This window comes from Rousettus aegyptiacus, unplaced genomic scaffold (genome assembly GCF_014176215.1).
Source record: "Rousettus aegyptiacus isolate mRouAeg1 unplaced genomic scaffold, mRouAeg1.p scaffold_m13_p_17, whole genome shotgun sequence".
Classification (NCBI taxonomy): domain Eukaryota; kingdom Metazoa; phylum Chordata; class Mammalia; order Chiroptera; family Pteropodidae; genus Rousettus; species Rousettus aegyptiacus.
Window position 1 is genome coordinate 22,859,352 of NW_023416292.1, and position 26,417 is coordinate 22,885,768.

General features: G+C 57.9%; 1 protein-coding gene across 1 annotated transcript; it reads right to left on the minus strand.

The window, feature by feature from the left end:
• Positions 1-9,835: 9,835 nt before the first annotated feature.
• NUF2 (NUF2 component of NDC80 kinetochore complex) lies at positions 9,836-26,037 on the minus strand. The gene is made up of 14 exons (XM_016129686.2): positions 25,919-26,037; positions 23,188-23,367; positions 22,045-22,119; positions 21,248-21,324; positions 20,672-20,733; positions 20,132-20,229; positions 18,907-18,980; positions 17,740-17,836; positions 17,067-17,129; positions 14,748-14,885; positions 12,986-13,126; positions 12,697-12,872; positions 12,100-12,235; positions 9,836-11,159 (listed from the first exon to the last, which is right to left on the minus strand). Exons 2-14 carry the CDS (start codon positions 23,308-23,310, stop codon positions 11,025-11,027), a joined length of 1,395 nt encoding a protein of 464 aa, XP_015985172.2. The 5' UTR covers positions 23,311-23,367; positions 25,919-26,037; the 3' UTR covers positions 9,836-11,024.
• Positions 26,038-26,417: the final 380 nt, after the last annotated feature.

A 26,417-nucleotide genomic window follows, 5' to 3' on the forward strand; every position in this document is an offset into this window, starting at 1 on the left:
GCCAGCCTCTTCAGGAACCAGAAATTGAATTGTCAGTTGAATTAACGAAAGAACGGATTAATTGAAATTGGTTTCCCCAAATGTCTTTAGTTTACATCTGGTTACGCTGAGAGGCTTTGGCACCGATTTTAATTACACGTAGATTTCCATAAATAAATGGCAGTCTGTAAGGAAGGCTTGCTGCTGTAACCGGCACTTTTAGGAAGTGACATTGCGTAGAATGAGGGCGACGACTAATTCCTACTCAGCTGGAAGGTTCGTCAGCCAGTATTTCCTGGGCAACGTGGTGGACACCGTGCAGGACAGGACGAAACAGAGCCAGGGCCCCCGTTTCTCAGGGAGCTCATGACGCTGTAGAGAAGACAGAGCTAAGCACGCGCCTCGGTAGCCAGCCTCGCGACACACCTTCCGTCCCGTGGCGCCCACGCGGAGCGCGCGGCGAAGCTTGCAGAAGCGCGTGACCGGGCTCGGCTCCCGTGGGGAGGAGCTGCGACGTGCCCCTGTCCGAAGGCTGGCGGGAGGCCGGCGTGGTCTGTGAGACACGGCCGGACGGCCGCGGCGGGCGGGGAGGTGGCCGGGGCCACTGCGTGAGGAATCGGGCGCTTTGGGGACTCGTCCTTTTCGGCCGACGTGCAGTGCTCTGTTGGTCTGAGGTGCCCAGCACAGGGCTCAGACAGCTAACGTCGGAAGTGATCTCCCCAAAAAGCCTCGCCCCCGCCTGGCACCGCACGCGGTGGTTACGGTGCCAGCGACCGTATTCCTTGGTCACCCCGCAGCCCCGAGGCTGGTGACGGCCGGTCTGTGCGTCTTAGTCCCCTCCCCCTTCTCTGCCCCCAGCCCCTCCATCCGGTGCCTGTGAGTTGGTTTCTGTGTTGTGTTCGCTGACGCTGTTGAGATCCCACGTGTAAGTGAAATCACTGGGCATTTGTCTTCGTCTGACTTGCCGCACTCGGCACCGTGCCCCGAGGCCCGTCCGCGCCGTCACAGAGGGCGAGATTCCGTCCCTTCCCGTGTCCGGGCGAGACCCCGTCCTGCCGGTGCCGCGTCCCCGTCCATTCGGCAGCCGCCGGGCGCCTGGGCCGCCCCCACCCCGGCCCCCATCGATGGCGCGCAGGGAGCCCAGCGGCGCTCGAATCTTTTCGCACTGGCGCCGTGGGTTTCTTCACACCCAGAAGCAGAATTGCAGGGTCACATGGTAGTTGTATCTTCAAATGTTTGAGAAGCCCCCGTAATGGTTCCCAGAGAGGCTGGGCCCGTTTGCAGCCCCGCCGACAACGCGTGGGGTTCCAGTGCTCCGCGGGGTCCCAGTGCTCCACGTCCTCGCCGGCTGCCCTGACGGGCGTGAGGCGACACCTTGCTGTGGCTGTAATTTGCATTTCCCTGATGATTAGCGACCTGAGCGTCTTCCGATCGATCCGTCGTCCGTCTGTGTGTCGTCTTTGGGGAAATGTCGTTTCAGGTGCTCGGCCCGTTTTTTTTTTTAATGGCATTTGTTTTATCAGCATGAAGGCACGTGAGGTCTCTACAGATTTTGGATACTAACCCTTTATCGGATGAATGTGTCATTGTCCCCTTCGGTAGGTTGTCTTTGCGTTTGTTGATGGTTTCCTTTGCTGTGCAAAACCTTCTTAGCTCTATGCAGACCAATTTTTTCGTTTGTTCGTGTTCCTTGCCCAAGAGACATATCCAAAAAATACACGTATCGCTACAAGCAGCGTCAAAGCGTTTGCCGCCTGTTTTTTTCTGAGAGTTTCATGTTTCGGGTCTTACATTCAAGTCTTCAGGCCATTCGGCCACGGAACCCGCAGGTAAAGTGTTGAGAGAACAGACCGGCCGGAAGGCGGGCAGGCTGGGGGAGGAGGCAGCCGGCTCTGGCCCTCGGCCCGCGGGGAGCTGGCGCGCGCAGGTGGGCGCCTTCCTCCCACCTGACGTGGCCCGCGGCCATCGTAACTGCAACTGGAAAAATGCAATTAGTCAGCTCTTGTCTGTGAACTCGATGTTTCAGATGATTTTTTCCCCACAAAATTGTTCAAATTATCTGGCTTTTGGCATTATGTGGGCATCGCCTCAGCAGCCGCCCCACAAACCAAAAGGAATATCTACACCCTGATCGCGACCCCGAGCTTTGTTCGGTCACCGTCGGTCTGTGAAAGAGACAGTGAGCTTTGACCTGTCTGCAGTTTGAAAGGTAGATGCTAAGCCCAGTGGGGTTTGATTCTGAGTTCAGGAAATGCAAGTTATTTCAATGTTAATAATGATTACGTTTGGGGATAGTCCAGAGAGGAAAAAGAAGTTCCAAGCAGCAAAACTCTCTCTGAATGTCAGTGGCACAGAAGTTTTTTAAAAAGGGGCTGTTTTGAGTAGAGGGTGACGATAGGAGCATTTCCATGTTTCCTGGGCAGTGAGTCTTGTTAATTCTCACAGTGGCTAATGGAGAAGCCCCGGGCGGGGACGTGCCCTGGGGCAGTGGCCGCGGTGTGTGGCTGAAGCCTTAGGACACGCGCCCCCTGACCCCCTGCCCACCCTGTTCCCGTCCCCACAGCGCGTCCACGGCACTGATCCTAGCTGGCTGGGGATTCAAACTGCGAGGCCGTGGGGCTTATCCAAGGCCCCATCTGCCCCCCGCCACCGTCAGAGGGCGCACGCCCGTCCCGGAGGACCAGTAGGTCAGCCGGGGCGTGTGGCGCCGCGGCAGGCCCGGCGAATCGTGCGGGGCGCTCACGCCGCTCCGGGGCCCCCGTGCGGTGTGGGGACGGGTCCTCGGGGTGCACGGCAGCCCCGTGCAGGGCGCCAGCCCCTCCCCCTTCCGCCGCCGTCTAACTTTTCGACTCCAGCAGAGGAAGCAACAGCCGTGGCGACGACTGGGTGTGTTCCGCTGTCGCGGGCTCGGCCGCCTCCGTGGCGGCCGCTGCGGCGCACACCTAACGCCCGTCGGCCGCTCATTATCCACCGGAAAACAGTTTCCGTTAGAAATTTAATTACACTGTCTCGAAGAAATGGAAGGGACAGTTTCCTTGAATTTTATATATTATGGAAACCTTCAAAGTGCTGTAAATCTGCTAATTGATTTCTGTACCTGCAATGTTTGATTAGGTATATTTTATTGTCTTCTTGGTTTTAATTAACCCTGGGCTTGTCATGATACTTCCGACGACAAAGGATGTAAGATGAGGTGTGATAAACTCTTATTAACAGAGGCTGACTTTGTCAGTAATTGCTGTCATGCACAAGAGTCATTAGAAATTAGCACCTAGAAAAAAGAAACTGTACCTTTGGTAACAACTTTTGTTGGCAGCCACGAATCTGCGGGTTGGCCCTCTGAGATGGTGATAAGCAGATGGGAGTGACCGCGGGGTCTCCCAGAAGGTCAGGCACGCCCTAGACGCGGATAAATACTACGAGCGGCGAAACAAAGAATTACGAAGTCTCGCGATAAGGGCCGAAATTAAACCAACGTCCCTAACTGCCCAAGTGCGGGAGCTGGACCCAGAGGGTGGACGTGATGCCACGCAGGCCCCGCACCGCGGCCGGCCTGGCAGACGCCGCGGGTATGTGCGCAGCTGGCATCGGGATAAGTTCGCCAGCCGGTCGGTGACTTTTCCGAGACGATCGGGACTGTCCTTCACTCCAGAATTGTGGGTCCTCTCTTCCTACCAAGGTGGTCAGTACAGCTCTTTCTGTTAAAAATGGAAAGAGAGACACTTGTAGCTCACTAACCATCGCTTTCGACACAAAAGCAGGGGGAAGAGGTCGTTTGCCCAGAGGCTGCGGTGGGCTCTGTTCTCGTCACGCTGCGGCGCGGGGTCCAGGTTTCCATCTCTAAGGCGCTGACAGCAGCCCCGCCCCCCCCCCCGCCCCACTCAAAAAAGCGTCTAACGAAAACCTCGTTCCACACTGATCTCATGGTAGGGCCCTGACAAAGACAAATCTAAAAGAGAGCGCGTGTCCGTTTCGGCCGCCGCCGTGAATCTCCATCCGGCGGCCGGCACATGGCAGCTGCTCAGTAAATGAGGAAATAGTTCGATGGACACAAATCATACACTTATCGAACCGATGCGTCGAAACGTGTGTCCGACTTGAGGAGGAGACGCAGGTGGCCACAAAGAAAGCGGACGCCAAAACGCTCAAGAACGACACGATGAAACGAGGGATGAGCAAAGCGAAGGAAAGCGGCAAAGCCGTGAGAACGTGGAAACGGTAACGTGGAAACGGTGCAAATGTTCGTTTCAAAGAGGAAATAAAACAGGAAAGAGGAGGGAGCCAACACGCGCGGGCTCGGAAGCGCGGGAGGCGTTGCGGTCACGGGCGCGGCTCGAATGGAAAGTTTTTAGGTGCAAAGCATACAGCGGAGAAATTACCGTGAAAACGCGCGACGAGGCAGATGTGTTTCTAGGAAAACCTGAACCACCCGACACTTACTCCACCCGAGACAGGAAATTCGAAAAGACCAATAAGAGGAGAAGATAGTGTAAATGGTGCTGAAAATTATAAAAGATACACGCCAGCACAAAACGAAAAGTGTAGGCCTATCTCACGTATTAATTTAGACATAAAAAATCCGAATAAAACAACAGCGGTGGGTCATAAAACGTGCTAAAAAGTGTTCGGGACCCAGCTAAGTTTTCCCGAGAAGGCCAAGGCGGAGCGAGGACAGCGGCGAATGTCGTCACTTGTATTGTCCCTTGTGCTTTAAAATCTCCCTGCCGCCGAGTGGGGTTTCGCCTCTAACGTGCTATTTAAAAGAGGAAAAACACTGAACGATGGTAGTTTAAAAAAAAAATTTAACAAAAAAATTGCAGTTCATAATAAAAATTCTAAGCAAAATCAATAGAATAGAAAATTTAAGAAACAACGACTAGCTCAAAAGAGAAACCAGTGACAGAGGGGACAGTACGTGGCGGTCATGTTTCCTTCACGCCGAAAATGACAGGCAGCTGCCGCCTCGTCAGACAGGGTTCCGGATCCAGCAGGTAACACACTGTACACTGGAGAGATTCGCCCGACTGTAAAAACAGCCGTTAGAACCTCAGAGAGAATTTCGGAAGCAGCCGGATACAAAGTGACCATCGAACAGCTTTCTTTGATACTAACGAATCCGATAGAGACTAAACGGAAAGGGCTCCCCATTCTTCTGTATCAGCAGAAAGAGTATAAAGTATCCAGAAATAAACACGTGAGGCGATGTGTAGGACTGAGGAACGGAACACGAATCTTGTAATAGTTTCGTAATCCTGACATTTATGCTTAGTTCTTGTGGCATTTACTTTTACAAGCGGGGCGGAGAATTGAGGAAATTTTTGTAACTAATCATAATTAATCATAATATATATGGAAAAAAGTAAAAGGTAATTTAATGCATTGAAATGTTAACATATTTCTGAACGATAAAATTACTGGTGATTTTTAGTTTTCTGCATGTTTCCATTTTTTGTTTTTCTGTAAGAAAACTTTTAGAAGCAGATGTAAATCCTTAAAAACGTCTATCTAGTGTCCTCGCATCTGGCGCCGCCGACGAGATGCGGTTCGGGTCACGGAGGAAGAGCATTGGCACAGCCTGAGGCGGAGGGCAGAGAGGCTTCTAGAAGGGGTGGCGTTCGAGCAGGAGCTGGAGGGAGGGCCTGGCTGAGCAGAGGAAGGCGGGGCGTTTGGGGCGCAGAGGCCGGCCGGGGACCAGTGTCTCCTGAGCCAAGCACGCTGCGGAAATCCACATGCAGCCTTTTCACACTGAGCTGGATAGTTTTGGAAAAGGCTCTCGTTTAAGATTTTACAAATACTCATTTTGGCCAGGTGAATGCTGGGGCTCAGCTGGGCCCGAGCTCCAGAGAAGTAGGGGCCGCGCGAGGCCACCAGTCGCGTCCCCAGCAGCACCAGGGTCCCTCCCCCTCTGAGTCAAAGAACCCGGGCCACCGCCTGGAATGGGAGGTGTCTGAGCCGGTTAATCAGCTCCTGCTGATCGAATGTGGGGCTTTCGAATCGCGGCGTAGCTGGCAGTGGTCTGCGTCGCGTCTTCCAGTGACGTGCTTGATTAAAACGCATGCCTTCGTGTGTAAGTTCCTAGAGCTCACCAACCAGCTAGTTGTCTGTGACTCGCCGAAGGACCCCTCTTGTCCCCAGTGCGATGTGGGCCGCGGTCCCTCCCTGGGAGATGTAACTCGGCCTCCCGCAAACGGAGTCCCCTGCCTTGCTGGCACTTGCCTTTCGTCAGAGGAGAGAGAGGCAGCGAGAGGCACCCCCGGCCGCGCCCCCTCCCACGCTCCCCAGCCAGGTTAGAGCACTCTCAGAAATTCAAGTTCGTCACCACCACCATGAAGCCTGCGCTCTCCACAGTGGAGGGACTGACCAGCCCCGAGCTTCCCGCGGGGCCTTCCTGCTTCCCCTTTGATCCCCCTGGCGTAAACACCAACCCCAAAGGTTCAGAGACAGCAGATAATCACGAGTGGCGATTTTAGCATGAAGCCGACCTGAATGGGTTCCGTGACATCACGCAACACTACGCAGAGGCGGTTTTTACTTTAAACAAGGACAGCACACAAAACCCCCAAGCGGTCGTTACGCCGCCCCCGAGTCCCCCCGGCAGCTGCTGCCCCGCTCCCGACCTGTGTACGGGAGTCCGCAGCCACCCACCGGACGGACACGCAGGTGAATCAAGCCTCTGTTCTAAGGGCGTTAAATACATTATTTCTTTAAGATCGTACGGCAGATCTATATTAATTAAACCCACCGTGATATCACAGCAAAATAATTTAGCTTTTCTAAAAAGGTGAATGTAATTTGCCGATCTGGTGTTAGGAAGAGTGCTTTGCCTAAAATCAATTCCTTTAGTTTCTAGAGAGTAGAAACTAGAAGCAATCTCGTTTTAATTACATCTCTTTATTGCTAACAAAGGGATGATTTATGCAATTAAATTAACTGGCTAGAAAATTATTCTCGGCTGGGCTGTCCTCATTCTTCGCCTTCTGAATCGCAGGCTCTTACACTTTTCCGTGTAGATTAATTTTTCCGATATGCAGACAATGCCTCTTGTGTTCGCCGGTTCCATTTTTTTTATTGTTCCGAAGTCCGCTTTTCTTCTTGCTAACGACGTGAGTAATATTTGTTGAACTGTTGGGCTTAAACTAGTTTTTTTTTCTTATGTTAAAAACATGAAAAAGATCTTTTCTTTCCAATTTCATCATTTCCGAGCAGAGCGAGGTTTGCGGGACTCTTACCTGCGGGCGGGACGCGGCAGCCACGGGTCTGAGCCGGGCCCAGCGGCCCAGGGGCTGCACGTCCGCGGACGCGCGCCGGAGCCTCGTCCCTCGCCGTCGGGCCCCTCTGTCCCTCTGCCACGCCCCCACCCCACGCACACACCCCACACGCGCACACGCACGCGCACACACACCCACACACGCACACACCCCACACGTACACACATACACCTGCGTGCACACACACCCACACACGCGCGCACACACGCACACGCCCACATGCACACACATACACCTGCGTGCGCGCACACACGCACGCACACACACCCACATGCACACATACACCTGCGTGCACACACACCCACACACGCGCACACACACGCACGCACACACACCCACATGCACACACATACACCTGCGTGCACACACACCCCACACCCCCCCACACACGCACACACCCCACACACCCCCACACACACCCACACCCACACACCTGCACGCGCACGGACACACACACACACACATTCCGGGCCCCCTTTGCCCCACTTATTCCCAAGTACGACCAGGTCAGTGACGTCCTGGGCCACAGCGGCCGCGGGCAGCCCTCGCGGGCGACCTCGGGGCGCAGACGCAGGTGCGGGGGGCAGGGGGGGGCACAGGGAGGGCGGCTCACCAGGAATTCAAAGCCGCCCCTTCTGTCCTTAACTCACCGGTGACCCAGGAGGCGGTTTTCAGCAGAAACGCGAAGGAAACGGGTCTGCGCGGGTGGCCGCACACAGAACGGCGGTGCTGCCCGGGCCCACGTCACCGCGGGTCGATTCGGCACCCCTCTGTGCGTCATTCATTCTTTCAAGTCAGCACGGGGTGGGAGCTGTGGACTGCCACGCTGGTGACGTCAAGAGAGTGGCGGGGAGGAGGGGCTCGCCGGGCCCTCGCCTGTATCCGCGCGACCAGGCTCGCAAGTGTCCTCTGGAAACATTCTGCCCTGTGGGTCACATGGCCTCTGCCACAGCCACGGGGCTCGGCCGTGGTGCACGAGCAGCCAGGGCCAACGTAGAAGCAAGAGCAGCGGCCCTGCTCTGCGTCCGTCAGAAATCAAGCATCGAAACTAAAAAGCACCCCGTGGGCCCGCAAGCCCGAGGCCCGGGTCGTCGTCGGAAACGGCCGGGGGTGACTGTTCCGCGCGCGCGGGCGGAGCCCCGGTGGACCGGAAACCAGAGCTCGCAGGCCACGTGCGTGCCGCGTGTGGCAGCCACGTGCCGGCTGTTGTCACGACCCCACCGGCTCTCGCGAGCCCAAACGGCCCCAGTGCCCCGCCCCACGAGAAGGGACCCCCCGCGGCGTGGCCCCGACGCCCACACAGCAGCGCGCCTGGCGCGGTCCCCACGGACCAGTCGCCGCCGCCCGGAGGGCCAGTGGCATGTGGCCCTCCCATGAGACTCCGGTGCCTGAGGATCTGGGGGGGGGGGGCTTGGGCGGCGATGCTGGCGCTGGGGAGCAGCTGCACACTCAGGCGGAGCGTCGCCTGCTCGCCCGCCAGTCACCTGCCGTGCGGCCCGGTTCCTGACAGGCACAGGATTTCGACTAAGTAGATGGAGGTTCTTTCTGCCGCGTTTTGTGAGGTGCTGCGCTGCGCCCCCTGGTGGCGGTAACGGGAGGGGAGGCGGGGACGCATCTCCATCACAGGGCCAGTGCCGTTTAACCGAACAGGCGGCAGGCCCCGAGCTCGAAACGCAATTCCACGTGAAACATTTCTGGCCTTTCTAAAAATAGGAAACGACCCGCTGCACTAGCCTCAGAGGCATTACCTTCAGCCTGCAAGGCGCACATTTCCGTTTCCCTTGCTCTGTCATGAAACGGGTGAGCGCCTCGAAGCGTCAGCTGGACCTGCTCCGCGGCTGGGCGGCCGGGCCCGGCGGTCACTGCTCAAGCAAACCCCCCCGGGCCAGGCGCGCAGCGTGCCCCGTGTGCCGGGCCCCGTCGCGCCCCAGGGCGCCTGCTGACGACCCCAACGGTCACTTCCGACGGGGCTTTGGGGGAAAACTCTGAATTTTATAGTTCGATGCTTCAGTCAAAACAGCCAGACATAGGGTGCAACGTGGCTTATACCGAGGGCTTCTGAATAAGGCTTTTACCTCTTTGGGGGCAAAAAAAGGGTGAGAGCGAAGGCCCGGAACTCGCCGATGCTGCGTGTGGGGAAACGCACGGCGGCCCAGCAGGCGGTGGACGGGCCCCTTGCGCCCACCGGGGGCCGGCCGCGGGCACGGTCCGTGCCGCCCCCACACCTCATGGCGCCCCGGCGAGTCTGCGCCCTGGGCAGGTGTGAGAGGGACGCCTGGGGACGTGGCTCCCGGCTCGCACTGAGCAGGCAGACACAAGGGAGCGGCATGCGGGCAGAAGGTGGGGGCGGACGAGTCCCTCGTCCCACGTGGGTCGGAGGGCACTCGGGGACTCGGCAGAGCGGTGTGTTCAGGAGTCACGACTGAGCCCATGCGCTCCGTGGCCGTCCTGTTTCGTGTCCTGCGTGAAAAACAGGGTCTGAAGGGGACGTCGGCCTCACCACACTGTCCCGAGGTCCAGCACGCCCCCGGCTACTGGACGCACCGACACTCAGGAGAGGTGATGAGTAATTAACTACATGCACGTGATGGAGAGTCGGCACGTGTTTAATTCAGGAGCCACAGGGTCGGGCCCGGGATCGGGGCCAAGGGCAAAAGCCGGGAGCGCGCACGCTTCCGGGCAGGGCGAGCAGGAGGGGCCTGGGGGGCGCCACTGAACAGGACAGCCGAGGCCGGGGAGCGGCGGAGGCGCTGGACAGAGGGCGCCGCCGCCTGCGCCTCCCCATGACCAGCGAGGGCGGCCCTCTCTGCACACGCCGCGGTGACCGTCTGTGAGTCCCCTCCCTCGTTTTTGGGGTTTTTTTGGCATTTATTTCTGAGTTCCTTGTCTTGGATCCCGACCCCCTCTCAGATGCGTCCTTGGCGGACGCCTCGGGCCAGCAGGCTGTTCGGTGGTCTCCGCGGTTTGCCATCGTGCCATTTGCTGTCCGTCACCTGAGGAGACACGTCTAAGATGCCGTCGGAGGGCCGACTGCCTGTGTTCTCTGGTTTTATGGTCACTTTGTGCACGGGGTAAGAAACTGGTCTGATTTCACTTTTGGACATATCGGTCCAGTCTGCCAGAACCACAAGGCACTTGGTCCCATCGTATAGCCCTGCCCCCTCCATCTTGGACGAACTGCCCCTCTAGGTGAGGATTCATTTCCGGGCCCCCCGTCCATCGGCCCGTCTGTCAGCATGCCGGCCCCGTGTGATTTGATCGCCGTGGCTTTGCAGTTTACTTTGGTTTCGGGGAGCGTGGCACCTCCCCCGCTGTTGTGGCTCTGCGTTTGGACAGGGGGTGCGCGGACTCTGCAGCGCGCTTTAGGTAGTGAGGACCGAGTGACCTGGATCTAGGGTGGTCGTTTCAATTACGCCAATCCTTCTAATCCATGAGCAAGGTATAGCCTTCCGTTTATTTTTCTCTAATGTCTCATGATTTTCAAAACACAGTCTAAATTTATTCCTAGGGATTTCACGCTGTTTGACGCAGCCGTAAGTGGGCTGCTGTTCCGCTTCTGCCGTCCGGCTGTCACCGGTGTCGGTCACCGGCGACAGGGCCGAGCAGGCGCACGGCTGCACCCGTCTGCGATGACGCGCTCTCGCACGGCGGCGGCCGGCGAGGACGTGACGGGCGGTGCCGACGCCGCCGTCACCCTCGACCCCGGTCCAGGTCCAAAGCAGACGGGAGCGGGGGGGGGGGGGGGGGGGGAGCGCGTGGCCGAGCCGGCCGCGGCCCTCAGGCCGGCAGCCCGCACGCCCGCGTGCGCAGCGCGGCCGCCTTCGCCCCCAGCCTGGCGCGGCCCTCCTCGGCCGCCTTCTGGATGCCCTCGTGGTATTTCTCCAGAGCGCCTTTCAGGTTCAGGAAGATTTCCTGAGGAGAAAGGAGAGAACAGAGTCATGCCACGCAGCAGCCCACGCTGAAAACGAGCGGTGAGCATTGCAAGAGCCTTGGTCCCGTTTCTAGAAACACTGGAGCCTTTTGCTCCGTGTCAAAGGGCCGTCCCGCCAGCTGCGCAGACACAGCCGAGGCCTGCTCGCCGAGGACGAGGCGGGGACCCGCGACGGCGGCAGGTCCCGGGACACTGACCACGTGACCCGTCGTCATGGAAACCACCAGGACGGTGTGCTGGGTGGATCAGGGGGACAGAGCCGCCACGCGCCCTCTGCCCCGTTCCTCAGGGGCCGACACGGACGCGGATGGGGGCGCCGCACGGGGTCCCCAGAACCAGGACGCGGGCGTGGAAGGCGGCCAGGCAGGTGCATGTTGGGTGCGGGAAGCCCGACCCGCGCTGCCTGCGAAGGCGGCGTGACCAAGCGCCGCTTCATTGCACTTAGTCCGGGACGACTAGACGCGGGGCCAGCCCCGTCTGGGAGCCCCCGGCCGTGAGGAGGAGGAGGACCGGGCCCGCGGCTGGCGCTGCTCTGCCCGTTCGAAGACGACGGTGCAGCAGACAGAGGCCCGCCACCCGCGCGAGGACGTTCGGGAAACAAAACCACCTCAAACTAGCGAAGAAGCGACGCGACCCGCGGTCCTGGGTCGAGGACGCACGGGCCGACCCAGAGGCTTTTGCTCCCGTTAACAGTGGGGGTAAGAGGCACTTCGGAGTCTCTTCTCAGGAGCTCCGTGTGCTCTCAGAGGACGTCACTTGATGTCACTGTGGACGCTCGTTTCTCCAAACGGCGCATTCTGGAACACCCGCTCGTGCGGCGAAGCACGACGCCCCGCTAGGTGCCATCAGGGAGGAGGGAGACGCAGGGGCGCGACGGGCCGGAAGGGCCCGCGGGGCCACGTCTGCCCTGGGGCGGCTCACCTGGGACTTCTGCTTCTCGCGCTCGGCGGTGGCCCTCAGCTGCTGGATCGCGCCCCGCACCTGCTGGGTCTCCTGGCTGGTCGTGGCGATGCGCTCGCAGACGGCCCCTCTCCTCTCCTGGACCTTGCTGCAGTCCCTGGAGGGGAGCAGACGGCAGGTCACCCTTCCCCGGGCCCCGGAGCGGCCACGCGGGTTTGTGGACGAACCTAAGCCTCTGCCCCAGGCAGGGAGCAGAGACGAGGCCGCCCGGGGGGCCAGGCTGGCGTCCAGCTCGAGGGGCCGGCCCCGGGGCTCCATGGCTGCCCTCAGGGCTGGGGAGCCTCACAGACGCCTGGGTCCCTCGTCCCCCACCGCAGCTCCCGGCCCTTGAGCATGTTCTGGACCGGGAGGGAGTGGGGGGCTGGAGCAAGGAGCCCCCTGTGGCCACTCGCCAGGGCGCCAGGGGCCGTGGTGGAGGGCTGACGCGGCGACCCCGGGGGCAGGACTGGACCCCGGGCCGTCCCTGAGGCGCGCGGTTCACGGTGACGCCCGGGGCCGCGGGCGCTGCGGCCTCGGGGAGCACCCCCCCGCCCCCCACCCCCGGCCCGGGCCACCTACTCGATCACCACGCGCTTGTGCTGCTCCGCGTCCTCGTGCTTCTTGCTCATGCGGAACTGCGCCGTGGCCAGCCGGTCCCTCCTGGCGCCCACCAGCCTGCGCAGCGAGCCCTCCTCCGCCTTCAGCCTGCGCAGCTCCGACTCGCCGCCCTCGATCTGGTCCTCCAGGCTCAGGCTCTGTGGCACGAGAGGCACGCGAGGTCGGCACCCGGGCGCCGCACACGGCCACCCGCGCCAGGCGCCTGCTCGTCTCGGGAAACACAGACGCAGCGCTCGCGGCCGACACCAACCTCCTTCAGGAGGCCGGCCAGCTTCTCCCTGTTGTCCGCGAGGTCCTGCACCTTCTTCTGGTAGAGCTGCAGCTCCCGCTGGCAGGACGGCAGCCCGTCCACCGAGTCCCGGTACGCCTCGTACTTCTCCATCACGTCTTGCTGCGAAGGGAAAGGCCAGAGGCTGCCGCGCTCCCTCGTGCCGGCTCCGCGCCCTCCAAAGCACCTGCACGGGGCTCAGGAGCCGAGCACGACGCGGGTCCCAGGCCAGGAGCAAAGCGCGCGCACGTCACCGGACCACCCCCGGAACGGCCTTCCAGGGCGTCGTGACCGGGACGCCTCGTTTCCCCGAGCACCCGGCCCCGCCCCAGGCACCCGGCCGCTCTGCCACCCTGGGTCTTAGGCGTGTGCAGGAGCCACCACGGCCCACGCTGGGAGAGTCACTCTGCCAGGTTAGGGAGTGGACGCTGTGAGCACGTCCCCCGGGACGGCAAAGCTCCTCCTCCCGCCAGCTGCCTTTTTTCAGACCAGCCCCCCTTCTCCCGCCAGCCCCCTCTTTTCTGACCAGCCCCCCCCCCCCGCCAGCCCCTCTCCCCCCGCCAGCTGGACTCTGCCCCGGCAGAACGCCCCACCGCGCCCTGCGTGCCCCCTGCTGCCCCCCGCCCCACCTCCCGCGGCCCCTGAGCCGTCCTGCCGCGCGCTCCGCGAGTGTGCTCCATGGCGCACTTTCCTCTACGGCTCTCGGGCTGCCAGTCTCAACTGACCACACCTACCCTAGTCCAAGATTACACCAACGTCCTGGAACTCCAAAAATGGTCCAGCTTTTAAATTAAAATTTCAATCCAGTTGCAGTTGGCCTGTGCAGACGGTGCGAGGTGCAGAGCCGGCCCCCTGGCCCCGCGGGCCGACGGCCCCTGCCCCAGACTCCACTAGGCAGACCGCTCTCTTCTCGTGAACACTCAGGCCTGCTTCGGGCCCTCCTTTCTCCCCTGGCGACCTGTTTTCCACCACGTGACAACCCTAATCATCGGGAATTACCCGAGTCACAACCACAAACACGAGCCAGAAACGCTTTCTAATGAACGGTTGAAAGACCCGCCCTCGCAAGGCTGAGGGAACTCGCCCACCTGCTTCTGCCCCTGTCCCGCCCCACCTCGGCCCCGGAACCCGCCTCTTCCCAACGCGGACCATTCCGGGGCCAGCTAGCTGGGCACTGCTGCGCCCGCGCCCTGAGGGTCAGGCCCAGCGCCCGCGCCCCAGGCGTCTCCCCTCACGCACCCCGCCGCTCCCCTCGGCCTCGCTCTTCCCCACACGCGTTTAGCTAGGACGCCTCTGCCTGTCCCTCCGGTGTCGGCACAAACCTGGCCACCGACCCACGACCTGAGCCAGCAGCCCTCGTGACGTATCGCGAAGCACCCTGTACTACTGCAGAAGTTCCACAGAAGGCAAAGATCTCCCACATACCTCCTGCCGCACATGCAGGCCCTACGCTTTTTTATAATACATATTAAAATCCACGATTACAGAATTTATTCTAAAACCGTTTAACACCTTTCTCCCTTAAAATAAAGTACCTACGTCTCCTGAGGCCGGGCATCCGTTTTGATCGCCCAGAGCAAGGCCTCAGGCCTGGGCTGCACCCTTGAGCAAACACCTGCGACCCTGCTTCCCCCTTCGACCACGTCGGGCTGCCCAGCGCGGACGCCACGGGGCCCGAGTCGGCTCCCGACAGACGGGGGCCGCCGCCATGGTGCGGAGCGTGAACACGGCGGAGGAGACTCACCCTGGAGCTCTTCAGCTTCTGGACCGTGTCTTTCATTTTTTCTTTGTAGTTCTTCACCTTCTCTGGAGAATCCACGATTTTTGTTTTCAAACTCTCCTGTACTTCTTTCAAGGAAACCACCAACAATTTCAGCTCATTCTGTTGGGGAAACATTTTTATGTATTAGCTATAACAATAAAATTGGCAATTTCCCATCACTGACGGAAAAGAACCAAGAAGCCTGGTCCGTGTTGGTGGCGAGGGGCCACGTCGCCGCCCCCTGGCCGCGCGCAGCTGCCCCAGGCCTGGATCACCTCGTCGGCGCGACACGCAGCTCGTCCCCCACGCGCCCCTCACCCCTTCCGGCGCCAGCTGACCCCCGTCCCCGAGCACACCCTGCGAGCGGCAACGCTCGTCTCGTCTAGACAGGGCCGCGTGGGCCCCCTCGGTCAGTACGGCCTCCTGGGTGCCATCACCTCGCCTGTGGCCCTGGAAGCCCGGAAGCCGCCCCACTGTGTCCCTCCCCTGCACGGCACCGTCACTGCACCTGGGCCGCTACAGCTGTGCCTTACTGCGCTTCTCAATGGCCTGAGCCCCGCGGGGGCGTCCAGTTCCCGTTCTCCTGGGACCCAGACCAAGTGACCGCACTGAGCAGGCCCTCAGTCCACGCTTGCAGAGTTTACGCGAATCCCCCTCCCCCCCCCCCCCCCGTTCTCCCGAATTTCACGCTGTTTGGGGAACTGGCGTGAAGGGTATCAGAATTCTCTTAAAACTTTTCTGCAAGTCCACAATTACATAAAAAGAAAAAATATTCCTATGAACTCCCCTCCCAAGTGTTAGTTGATACTTTTTACCATTTCCTGGAAATAGTCAAAAGTATCAATTCACAGATCAACAGGCACCACAAACGGATTCCACGAAAACAGAACAACAACAGAACAACAACGTAACAACACAGAACCAGAGGCGTGACATCTGGGCGGAGTGGGCAGAGGCGATAGGCTTCGTGCCGGACTCCGCGTGCGGACGTCACCCGAGTGTTCTTGTGACAGGAATGCACTACCGCATGGCGTATATGACGCCTAAATTATTTTTGACTAAAGAAAGTTAACTTTTGATCAACTAACTCGGAAGCCAGGCGGGATATTTGAAACAATGTTATTTTGTTCTCAGAGGTTAGAGAACCACGTTACTGACTCTCAATGCCCCGCAAGACGAAACCGCCGTCCTCACACTGCAAGCCACGACCTTCATCACTTTCTTCCCTTAATCGGAAGCCTATATTTGATACTGTAACTATAAAATGATTTTGCTCTAATAAGATTTAAATGAGTCAGAAAGAAATTAATAAAATTGAACCATAGTCCAAACTAGTCAGACGAATTTTCCAATAAAAAAGAAATGGCAGGAAAATAAATCTACTATACTGAAGTAAATTCTGGATGTCGCTCTAAAGCGTGTTACGATAACAGAGAAACCACAAAGAGGAAATGGCTGGATGAGGAACGAGGCTGGCCTCCGTGCACGGTGCTAAGGCCAAAACCTTCTGGCCACATCAATTTCATTGCACGAGAACATACACCTTCTACTAGGGAAAATGGTGACCGATAGACAAAGTTGGTACCCCTATCTCATCAAGTTTCTTAAAAAAACAAACAAGGAACACCCACAGGTAGTTTACGAAATAACAAACCACTGAACGAGACTCAGAATCACTAAGCAGCAAAAAAAAAAAAAAAAATTTTTTTTTTTAAGAATGACAGAGTAAAACAAACCAAAAACACTGGTTTGGCAAGGATACCGGGAGAGGCACACGCCACAGCCTGTGAAGAGCTGTGACTGGTGCCTTTCCAGGCGTCGGCTGGCATGTGCGCCCCGCGGGAGTGGGCGCCCCTCTGGCCCAGAAGCCCTACGCAGAACTCGTTCTGGGGTGAAAAGCAGCCCGGCGCACATGCAGGTGGGAAGGACTCCACGTGACTGTCCCACGGCAAAGCGTGAGAACAACGTGACAGCCGACCGACAGGACAGAGGCCCCACCGTCTACACTGCAGGCGGGGGAGGGCGAGTCGGAGGCGAGCGCGGAGGTCACCCGCGCGTGCGCGGGGCAGAGAGACCCAGGCCGTGTCTGTGTGGGACTTTCGGGACCTTGTCGCTTTCACCGTATAGTTGACGTGTTTCAGTATTTTTTACAACAGTCGTCTAGTAAGTTCAAATTGAAAAGAGTTTCATTTTAAGGGAAAAAAGGAACGAGAGAAGCATCTGACGACACGCGGCGCCGTCCGAACGCTCCTCCCGCCGGCTGCCCAGCCCCGGACGCCGCTCAGGGCGGACGATGCTCACCAAGCGCTTGGTCTTCTCCAGAACCTCAGACTTCTTCTGGGCGTTTCTCTCTTGCAGCAGTATCTAAAGAAAACAGCAAACAACTGTTTTATGATTCAAAATGGATTTAAATTTGGCCACTCAATGCTTTCTCACAAAATACAGGAAGTGGAGGAGCTGAGTGGGGGACCCAGACGGCGAAGTAAGGGCAACGCCCAAGTAACGGCCTGAGGACGCGTGTCCCGGCCACCTGGCGGCCCTCGGAAGTGTGGCTGTGGGGCCCGGACAGATGCGCACTGCTGGGTCAGGCCAGAGTCCTCGTCCCTGCTCCACGATGACTTTCACATAGGACCTGCTTCCCATCACAGCGAACGCCAAACCCCAGGTTCAGACCCGAGAGGTTGTGTGATTCACTGAAACTGCAGTGCCCGACAGACGCCGGACACCTCCCCATGGAAACGCGAGACTCCCAGAGGCACCCTGAGGGCTGGCCGCAGTGCCCGGGGCGGCCCGGTAGTCTGGGGACAGCCGGAGGGGACACAGGGAGATCCTAGACCACAGGACCACAGCACCGCGGAGTGACCGGGGCACGGCGGGGCAGCACCAGACCCGTCTTCAGTCGCTGACCACGACGCACCCCCCGCCCGCATCTACGAAATGCCACGTTCAGCTGGGGAGGCGTCTGAGCAGATACCGTCTTCTGCCGGAAGTCCTGGTTCAGCAGCTGCTGCAGCTCCTGGATCTCCTCCGACAGCTGCTGGAACTCCGCCTGCTCTCCGGCTGGGACAGAACTGACAAGGCAGCGCGGTCAGGGCCGGCCACGCTCCACGGAGGCCACGTGCAGCCTCCGCCCCCGGAAAACGCCGGCGACAAAGCCACCTGGCGTGTGGCGGCGACTGAAGCCCGACGACCCGGCTCCACTGCACGGCTCCCTCCTGGTCCCCGTGTGGGGACTCGCCGCACACCTGCCCTCCCGGCCCCTCGGGCCGCAGCCGCCCCCGCCGGCCCCACCACCACGTACACGCCCCGTCTCGCCAGGGGAAGGAGCTCAGCGTCAGCTTCTGAACAGTGTGGACCTGTCATTTTAACCCCTGCTGGCGAGCTCAACGATCTTTACGTATTTCTAGTTAGTTATCTGCATCTAGTCCCGTGACCCTCATTCATGCCCTTCGCCCGTTTTCTATTCTCTCTTTTCCTACCAGCGAGCAGAAGTCCTGACCGTCGGGAGTCCCGCACGGGCTTTGTCCTCAGAGAGACAGTGTCGTGCTGAGTATGACACTCTCCCCAGCTGGTGGCTTATTGGGTCCGGGGCGCGCCGAGTTTACCGTGCTAACCCTCACGCCCGCCCCGCGCATACTGCCGCCTCCGACGGCGGCTTCCACGGGTGGCCTGGAAAGGACCTCGCCTGCGGCAGACTCTCAGACATCAACTCGCTGGCAAGGACAAAAGCCCCCTGTTCTAAGTCAGTATGCAGAGGCCAAGGAAGCACACCTTGGGAATGTCTTTCTCCTAATTGACCCAAGTCAGAACACAGCAAACCGCTTTCAAAAAAGTAAAAACTGTAACAGAATCGACTGGTCTGCGGAGGGCAAAGCCCGTGGGGTCCGGCTCACCCACAGAAGGTGGACACCCCCGGACGCAGCTCAGGGGTCAGCTGACAGCTGTGAGCGTGTCTGGCTAATGCGCTAAACCACAAGGAGCAAGAGAGTGTATTACGTACTAAGAGTCAGAAACAAGGAAAACCAGACGGTAAGCAAACAGCGCTCCACTTCGGAAGTGGGTCAAGCCGGGAGGGCGTCGACCACCGACGGTCCACTCCGGGTTTCTGAAGTCGCGATTATTGGTCTTTGAATCCACTTACTCGAGTCTCTCCAGTTTCATTAACGCCTCCTGGTGTGCGGCATTTAACTGCTGCATTTTGTCCACAGAAGATTTCTATCAAAGCAATTGTAATAATTTCATATTAGTGCTTTTCGACACCATCAGTGACGTTTAGAAAGCTGTGTACCAGTACAGACTGCAAAGTGCTCACTCACTCCAACTTTCACCATCAGAAATAACTAATCTGGGACGGGATGGGCACGTGACTGCGAACCCGGGTGTCTGCACCATTCACCCCGCGGCTGTGGCCACACGGTCAGCCACCGAGGCAGGTGCCAGGAGCGACACCCAGGACTGACTGCGGCTCCGGGACCGAGCAGCTCCGTCTCCATGAAGCGTCAGGTGCATGACGGTGACGCTCCGGCAGCTGTGAGGTGCTGGGTGTGACGCCCAGCCCCCGAGGCACGGCTGGGGATGGGCCTCGCGGAGGCCTCTGCGGAAATGGCAGGTGGCTGCGCTGCATCCTATGAACGTGTGCGCGCGCACGCTGGCAGCACGTGTGCAGGCGTGCAGTGTGCTCAGGGGGAACGCTCTGGCGCGACTCGTGCAAACGCTGGCCTGCGCGGCGCGGGGTGGCCGGGGCTGAAGCTCTGACTGTCTCCTGTCACTGGTGTGTCTCTAAGACTATGCACCCAAACTGAGGACAGATGGAATGAGTCACAAATGACCCACGACCTTTCCACATTCTCTAAACTAATAATGGAATCTGTTTATCTGCTAAAATGATTTACTTAAACTGAATCTTATAATGCAGTGTTGGGCAAGCATCATAAAATATCCAGTTAGGCCATCACTTAAAAAGCAAATACAAATCTGAAGCCTCGATTAAAGAACGCTACACTATTAAACATCAAAAGAAAAATATGGATTTATCACTGTTCTTCCCTTATACTTCCTAATATAGGAAAAGAAGCCCCAACTACAAGATTAAAACAGAAAACCCAGCCTCTCCTGAATGCTACTGAATATCAAAGAAAATCTCAAAAAAAAAAAAAAAAAAGAAAAAAGAAAAAAAAAAAAGAAAAAAGAAAATCTCATTGTGAGAAACACTTTCCAGGACCTAAAATCTGCAACTCCGTGGAAACATAAAATCAAATCTGATTCTACACTAGTTAGTTACCTATGACGACCATTTCAAAAGAGATCAGCAGCTCATAAATGTCGTTGCTGACCTGGCACGCGACCCCAAACGCCTGAACGCTTACGTATTGCCAGAGAAACTCCATGTAGGTCTCGCGGCACGAGTCCCTGAAGTGGATGAAGTTGATGATGCCGCTCAGAAACCGACTGGTCCGTTTTGCTTCTGGAATGGAGAGCCAGACGCCCTGAGCGGAGCTCTGGGACAACGCAGAGATGACAGCACGGCCCCTGCCACACCCGCCGCTCAAGGACGCCGACCCTGGCGCCCGCGCCCGCACCCCGCCCGCGCCCACGGTGCGGCCTCCGTGATGCTGCGGGGCAGGGCCCGCCGAGCGGCCTCACCGCCGGCACGTCACCTGCATTCACAGTCTCAGATCTACAGAACATTTCTCAAATGTAAGGAATTAAGAACAACTACGCAGAAAAATAGCTGTTCTGTGGCTCTACGAAGGACAACCTTCCAATATTAGATACAAAAAAATGAATGCTTAAGAATGGGATACACTTTCTAAGACCAATTTCCTTTTTTTCCTTTACATTTATTAACAGAAAGGTAAAATGTTAGATTGAAGCCAGACATTAAAAACTTGTCAACTCTCACTTACTCGGATACAGAATATCAGCAGTCTCGAAGTCGTTCACCCGGCAGATGGGCAGAAACGAGTTCCTGGACGAGGTGGAGAGAGCATTAGACGTTGTTGTGAGTTACGCACCGAGAGACCCCAAACATCTGACTTTCAAAGGGATCTCTGGACATATTTCTCAGTGTCAAAGGACAAGGTCTACTACCATGCATGACCGCACAGCGCTGACCTCTGCCGCATCGTGCATGTGACACCAAGGTACAGCGACAGGTCCTAACAAACGGCACACACACTCGTGGACATTCTGGGGCTCCGCCAATGCGAAACCCTCCAAAAATGTTGCATTCACATCTTAACACTGCAGTTACAAGTGCACAGGGGGAGGCAGCTAGCTATGTGGGCTGGAAGCCTGCGGTTCTGAACGTGTGTGTGTGCGTGTGTGTGTGTGGTGTGTGTGCGCGTGCATGCGCGTGCATGGGATGGAGGAAGCAGGAAGAAACACGGTAGAAATTCCTTCGCCAAGAGATCATGTCATTAAGCAAGCCTAATATCATGGAGGTGTGAATTTGACTAAGAAAATAACGCGACTCTACTCACAGGTAAATGAATAAATTGCTGACGGGTAAGAAGCCCTCCATTAGGTGCGGGTACATGACGTCAGAGTTCACGGGCATCTAAACGGAGTAAATCACAAAATCTAGATTACACACTAACTCGTCAAAATTAGAAAAATCTCCAATTTCAAGGAACCTCAATCATAAAATAAGATCAAATTGTATTAACTTATTATCACGAAACTGAAAAAAAACTTAACGACCCAGATCCTAGCACAAAACTAGGGTTGTTGCTAACGCCAGATTCACAGCGGCTGCTTGACAAAGATGTCTTCGAAGGAGGGCGAAACGAAGGGGGAGCCGCTGTGGGTCCCTGGGTGCCGGGCGCCACGCTCGCCAGTGCGCTGCGAGGCCCTGCGGAGGCCTGCAGGCGTGACGGGGACACTTCAGTGTGATGACAAAGCAGCAAGAGGGAAGACAGGGCCCCGCTGCCAGAAACCCCGAATGGAACCCCAAGAGCTGAGCCCGGCCGCCCAGGCTCAGCGGCTTCCGGCCTCGGTGCCGGCTACTCACACCTGGGGCCCTACTTGGGGACAGTGCCTGGCAGGACTTGGCTGGTGCCTCTTAGTCTCTGAAGACAGGCCTGTAAATCTGTGCGTAACAGCCTAACGTCAATAACTGGCCATTTAGGTCTAGCGCTGTAGCTCGTCTTACTAAAGCTATCAATCCGGACCGCCACTAGGCCTCAGGTTCCTCCGTAAACGACGTCAGCTTTACATAAGCCTTTGATTTTGTTAAGAAGAACTCCCTGCTCGCAGCGGGGGGCGGCGGCGAACCCACCATGTAGAAATGCTCCAGGCGCGTCCCGTACACGATCTGCAGGGCCCGCAGGTAGATCATGTGCAGGACCTCGGGCTGCGAGAGAGAAGTGCCGGTCAGTGCGGGGCGCCCAAGCCCCCGGCCGCGCCGCCCCCCCCACCCCCGGGGACACCGCTGACGTTTCCCGGGCTTCAAGGCGCCTCGCACGCTCCGTCCGCTCGCACGTGGCCACTGACGCACACGTGCGTGACGAGGGCGGCAGCTGTGTCCGATCCAGCCACACGTCCCCCGCGGGGTGCGGCAGGACGGGCCCCTCCAAACGGGCCGTGAGGCATGCCGGCGGCGTTCCCACTTAAAAAAGAGCCCGGAGCCCGTGTGAGGCCTTAGACGTCGGGGCAAAGACTGTGAGCCGGGGCGGGGGGAGGATAATGGAACAGGGCGGGTGCGCCTTCTCCAGTCTGCCTTCAAGACAGCACCCGCCACACGGTGGCCTGCACGACCTGCTGCGACCCGTATGCTGGGACCGTCCCTTCCATGTGAATAAAAGGGGCGTCGAGGTCAAAAGTTAAGACACGTCATTAAACCAGGGTTTGTCATGCTACCGCGTCAAGACCAACCCAGGACACTGGAAGGAGACTTTGGGATTTTCCATGACACACAAATAGTTCATTTTTGCATTTAGTAACTACAGGTATAAAGAACAGTGTCTATCAAAACAAGTCACTCCCCCCATCCCTGGACCTAATGCAAGAAAATTAATCTGTGCACTTCCAAAGAGAACCGTTTCTAAGCACTTTTTCGTGGCTATAAACCACGTGGAGTCATGCCTTCAAGCCCTACCCGTAAGTGACGCCCTCATCACCACACCGATAACCACCGAAGTTTAATATATTTTAATATATCTTTGGCTTAGAAGTTTTTTGTTTTTTTTGTTTTTTTGTTTTTTTAAGAAATGACCACATTAAAGAACTGAACTCAGAGAACGCAGAAGTCCCTCACGTTACTGCCTGCTATTTTAAATTATAGGAGTTGAGAGAACCCCCTTGATTAAAATGACCAGCCTGCACCCAACAGTTGGGGACATGCCCTTCTCCACCCGCTGCACCTAGGAGTTCCATCTGTCTTCAGATACGACCTCCACACATAAACACAGCCATGCCTCACCTTCGGATTCGGATAAAGATCATTTTTGGAGAGGTTTTTACCATCAGCTCCCGTTAAGATTTTGTTTCGAATATGTGTCACGATCTCAGCTACATTATATCTGGGGAAAGACAAAGTTTCCATCTTGGGAGTCTCGGCTCGTCAGAAATGGCACGGCCAGCACCTCTCATTACCTGGAAGCTGATAAACACAGGGACAGAATTAGCAGCCCAAGGCGGAAGCGTTCACAGTAGTGTAGCAATCATCAAGCATCCTCGTAAGGCAACACGAATTTCATGTAACACAGCTCCTAAAACAACTTTTACTCTGAATTAACGCAGTCATTTTCTAATTTTCCTAACGCTGTTCTCTTTCACATGGGAAAGAGGACTTTGGCTGATCAGATGAGAAACCACATTTTCCTCTTTTAAACGTGAGGGGCACAGATCCAGCAACATCGATCCTGAGAATTCGAAGCAAGATACAGGCAACAGTCAGTGGGATCGACGTGTGAACAACAGCGACACAGGGTAGATGACGAAACTGCTCGGATGCGACATCCTACCCGACGGACACACAGTGAGATGGCCAGCAAGGTTAAGGTGAAGGTAGGAGGAGAAAAAAAACAACCTGGAGTAAGAACGGATGCTGTCACTAGCAGGAATTCTAATCCGGAGTCCTCTAATGTCCTCAGACACTGAGACGGGCCCACCTGTGAGCCCCCAGAGCAGTCTGCACGATTTTGGTCCCCAGGGGATCTGGCCGCACCCAGAGACGGCCCGGCTGTCGGGGCGGGAGCGCGGTGCCCCTGGAACCCAGCGCGCAGAGGCCCGGCGTGCGGCTGACCTCGCCGTCCTCCCTAACTGCCTCAGACGACAGCAGCAGCCGCAGGTGTGGGGACGGCGGCAGCAGAAGCCACTGCCTTGGCCCCTCGACGACCAGCTCCGGCAGCACCTACGGCTCCCCACGCTCCAGGAAGGCCGCAGGGTCCCAGAGCGCCAGCGAACGGGCCCGCGATCCTGGGAAGTTATTTCTTTAGGCTCCTAACGTTTCTTAGAACATTCGGGTTCAAAAGAACCTCTGGTACACTAGAAAGCCAGTTCCGTGTGAACACCTGCCAACATCACAGAACTCACCAACTCTCTCAACAACTTTCTCCACCTTTGTGCACCTGAGAATTCAAAAACGCGTCCTCACGCCGCAGAGGTGTTTGCTGCAACCGTTACCTACTGGCTCTTTTTCTACTCACGGCTACACGAGTACGGTCACTGTTTACACGACTCCACTTTCGAAGGCGTGAGGGCGGCTGTCATGTCTGCTGCGCCAGCCCCCGCTGTCTAAGTACAATTCAGGTACAGCCACTGCTTATGTGAGGCTGTTTTAGAAACTTCAGCATGCTATTCGTTTTCCTGTAAAAAGACTATTTTGCCAATGTCCTCTGAAAATGTCATGCTCGAATGGGGCATTGTCGGCACAGCTGGCCGTGGCCGCTGCCCAGCTGGTCTCCAACTGCAGCGCTTCCTGACGGACACAGAGGTGGGCACCTGGGACAACTTCCTCAGTGGGGCCCCCTCATCTCAGGCCGAGCTTCCCTCGTTGTCCCATCACTGAGCCCTTGAACCTCGCGAAGCAGGGGTGTGCGGTTCCTGTTACTGACCTTCAGAAGTCCAAGCTTCCATTCTACAGGCAACATCTTTTCAAATCCAAATTCTGACACCTCACATATTAAGTGTGAGCATAAACGTGCATCCTGTATTTTCATCTAAGTCACAGATTTAAAAATCGTTAATAAAAAAGACTTGACCAAAGAAAGATTGCAGAGCAAGTCACTTTTCTGAAACGAGACGTATCTGGATTGGAGATGATCACAGTAGCTTCATAATCGTCACATGGCCCTTCTATTATACCCTGCACGCTGTCCTTACAAAACACTCAATGCATCGGGTAACAGCTTTACAAAAATACCTTGAATAACCCCCCTACCAGCACCTGTCAAATTCGAGATTTCCCGTTTAGCTTCTGAATATAACAATCTAATGAATTATCTGTTGTTCCTTGTGTCTCTTCCAAGACGTTTCCCAAACTTTCAGTGCTTTTGGAATCACGTCCCACATTCAGTTTCTTATTTTTTCCCCCTGATTTTAAATTCGACAGCAGAATTTCAGTGCTAATTCACTTCTGCGAATTGCGGGGCAGGAGCGAGGGGGGAGCGAGCCAGGGGGCAGTAGGGGCCGCCCTGCCCCAGCGAACCCGTCCCGCCGCGCAGGTGCGCGGGTGTTTCGGGGCCTGAAGGCCGGGCCCCTCCGCCAGCGGCGGGACGACGGCGGCTTCGCGGTGGCCTGGAGCCCGGCCGCAGTACGTCCCAGGTGGCCCGCACGCCGCCTGGCGGCGTCAGGTGAACACGACCCGCTGAGCGCCAAGAGGCCGCGGGCAGGCCGCCCGGCAGGGGGCAGGAGGAACCGCCCGCCCCGCGGCTGCTCACTAATGTGCAACACCTGGACGCCGGGCGGGGGCGGCGTCGCAAGCACACCTGTAGGGTGGCACGGTCCTGCTAACGGAGGCGACTCCGTGGCAGTCGCAGGCCCGGAGGCAGGGACGGAACGGGGGCAGGCGGCCCGCGGCCCCCCACCCCGCCGCCCCGGCCCCGCCGCCCCCCGGCCCCGCCGCCCTCGGCCCCGCCGCCGCCCCCCGCCGCCCCGGCCCCGCCGCCGCCCCCCGCCGCCCCGACCCCGCCGCCGCCCCCCGCGCTCACCGCCCCCGCCGCAGCTCCAGGAACCGCCGAGCAGCGCAGCCAGAGCCGGACGCAAACGGCCCGACCGTTGCCAGTTCAAACCCGCCGCGCCCGGGCCCCGCCCTTCCGCCCACTTCCGGTACGGCCGCGCCGGGGGCCCGGAGGGCCCAAAAGGCTCCAGATGCGCGCGCAGCGCCGGCTCCGGGCGGAACCTTCGCGGCGGGGTCGGCGTCCGGTCAGACCTGGACGCCGCAGGAAGCGGGGCGATGGGTCTGGGCACGAGGCCGGGGTCAGCGCGGCCGCTGCCCAGCGCCCCAGCGCCCCAGATCCCGGCGCGCGTCGGGACGGGAGCGACCGCCGTGCAGACCTCCGCTCTCCAGGTCTCCTCGTGCGCTTGTTTCCCGTGCAACAGATGACAAAAAGTGATTCCGTCCGTGCGGTGCGGAAACAGCACCCCGACTGTGGTCCGACGGGTGCAGAGTGGGGTGCGAATGCGGCCTGGGGTGACGGCAGCATGCGT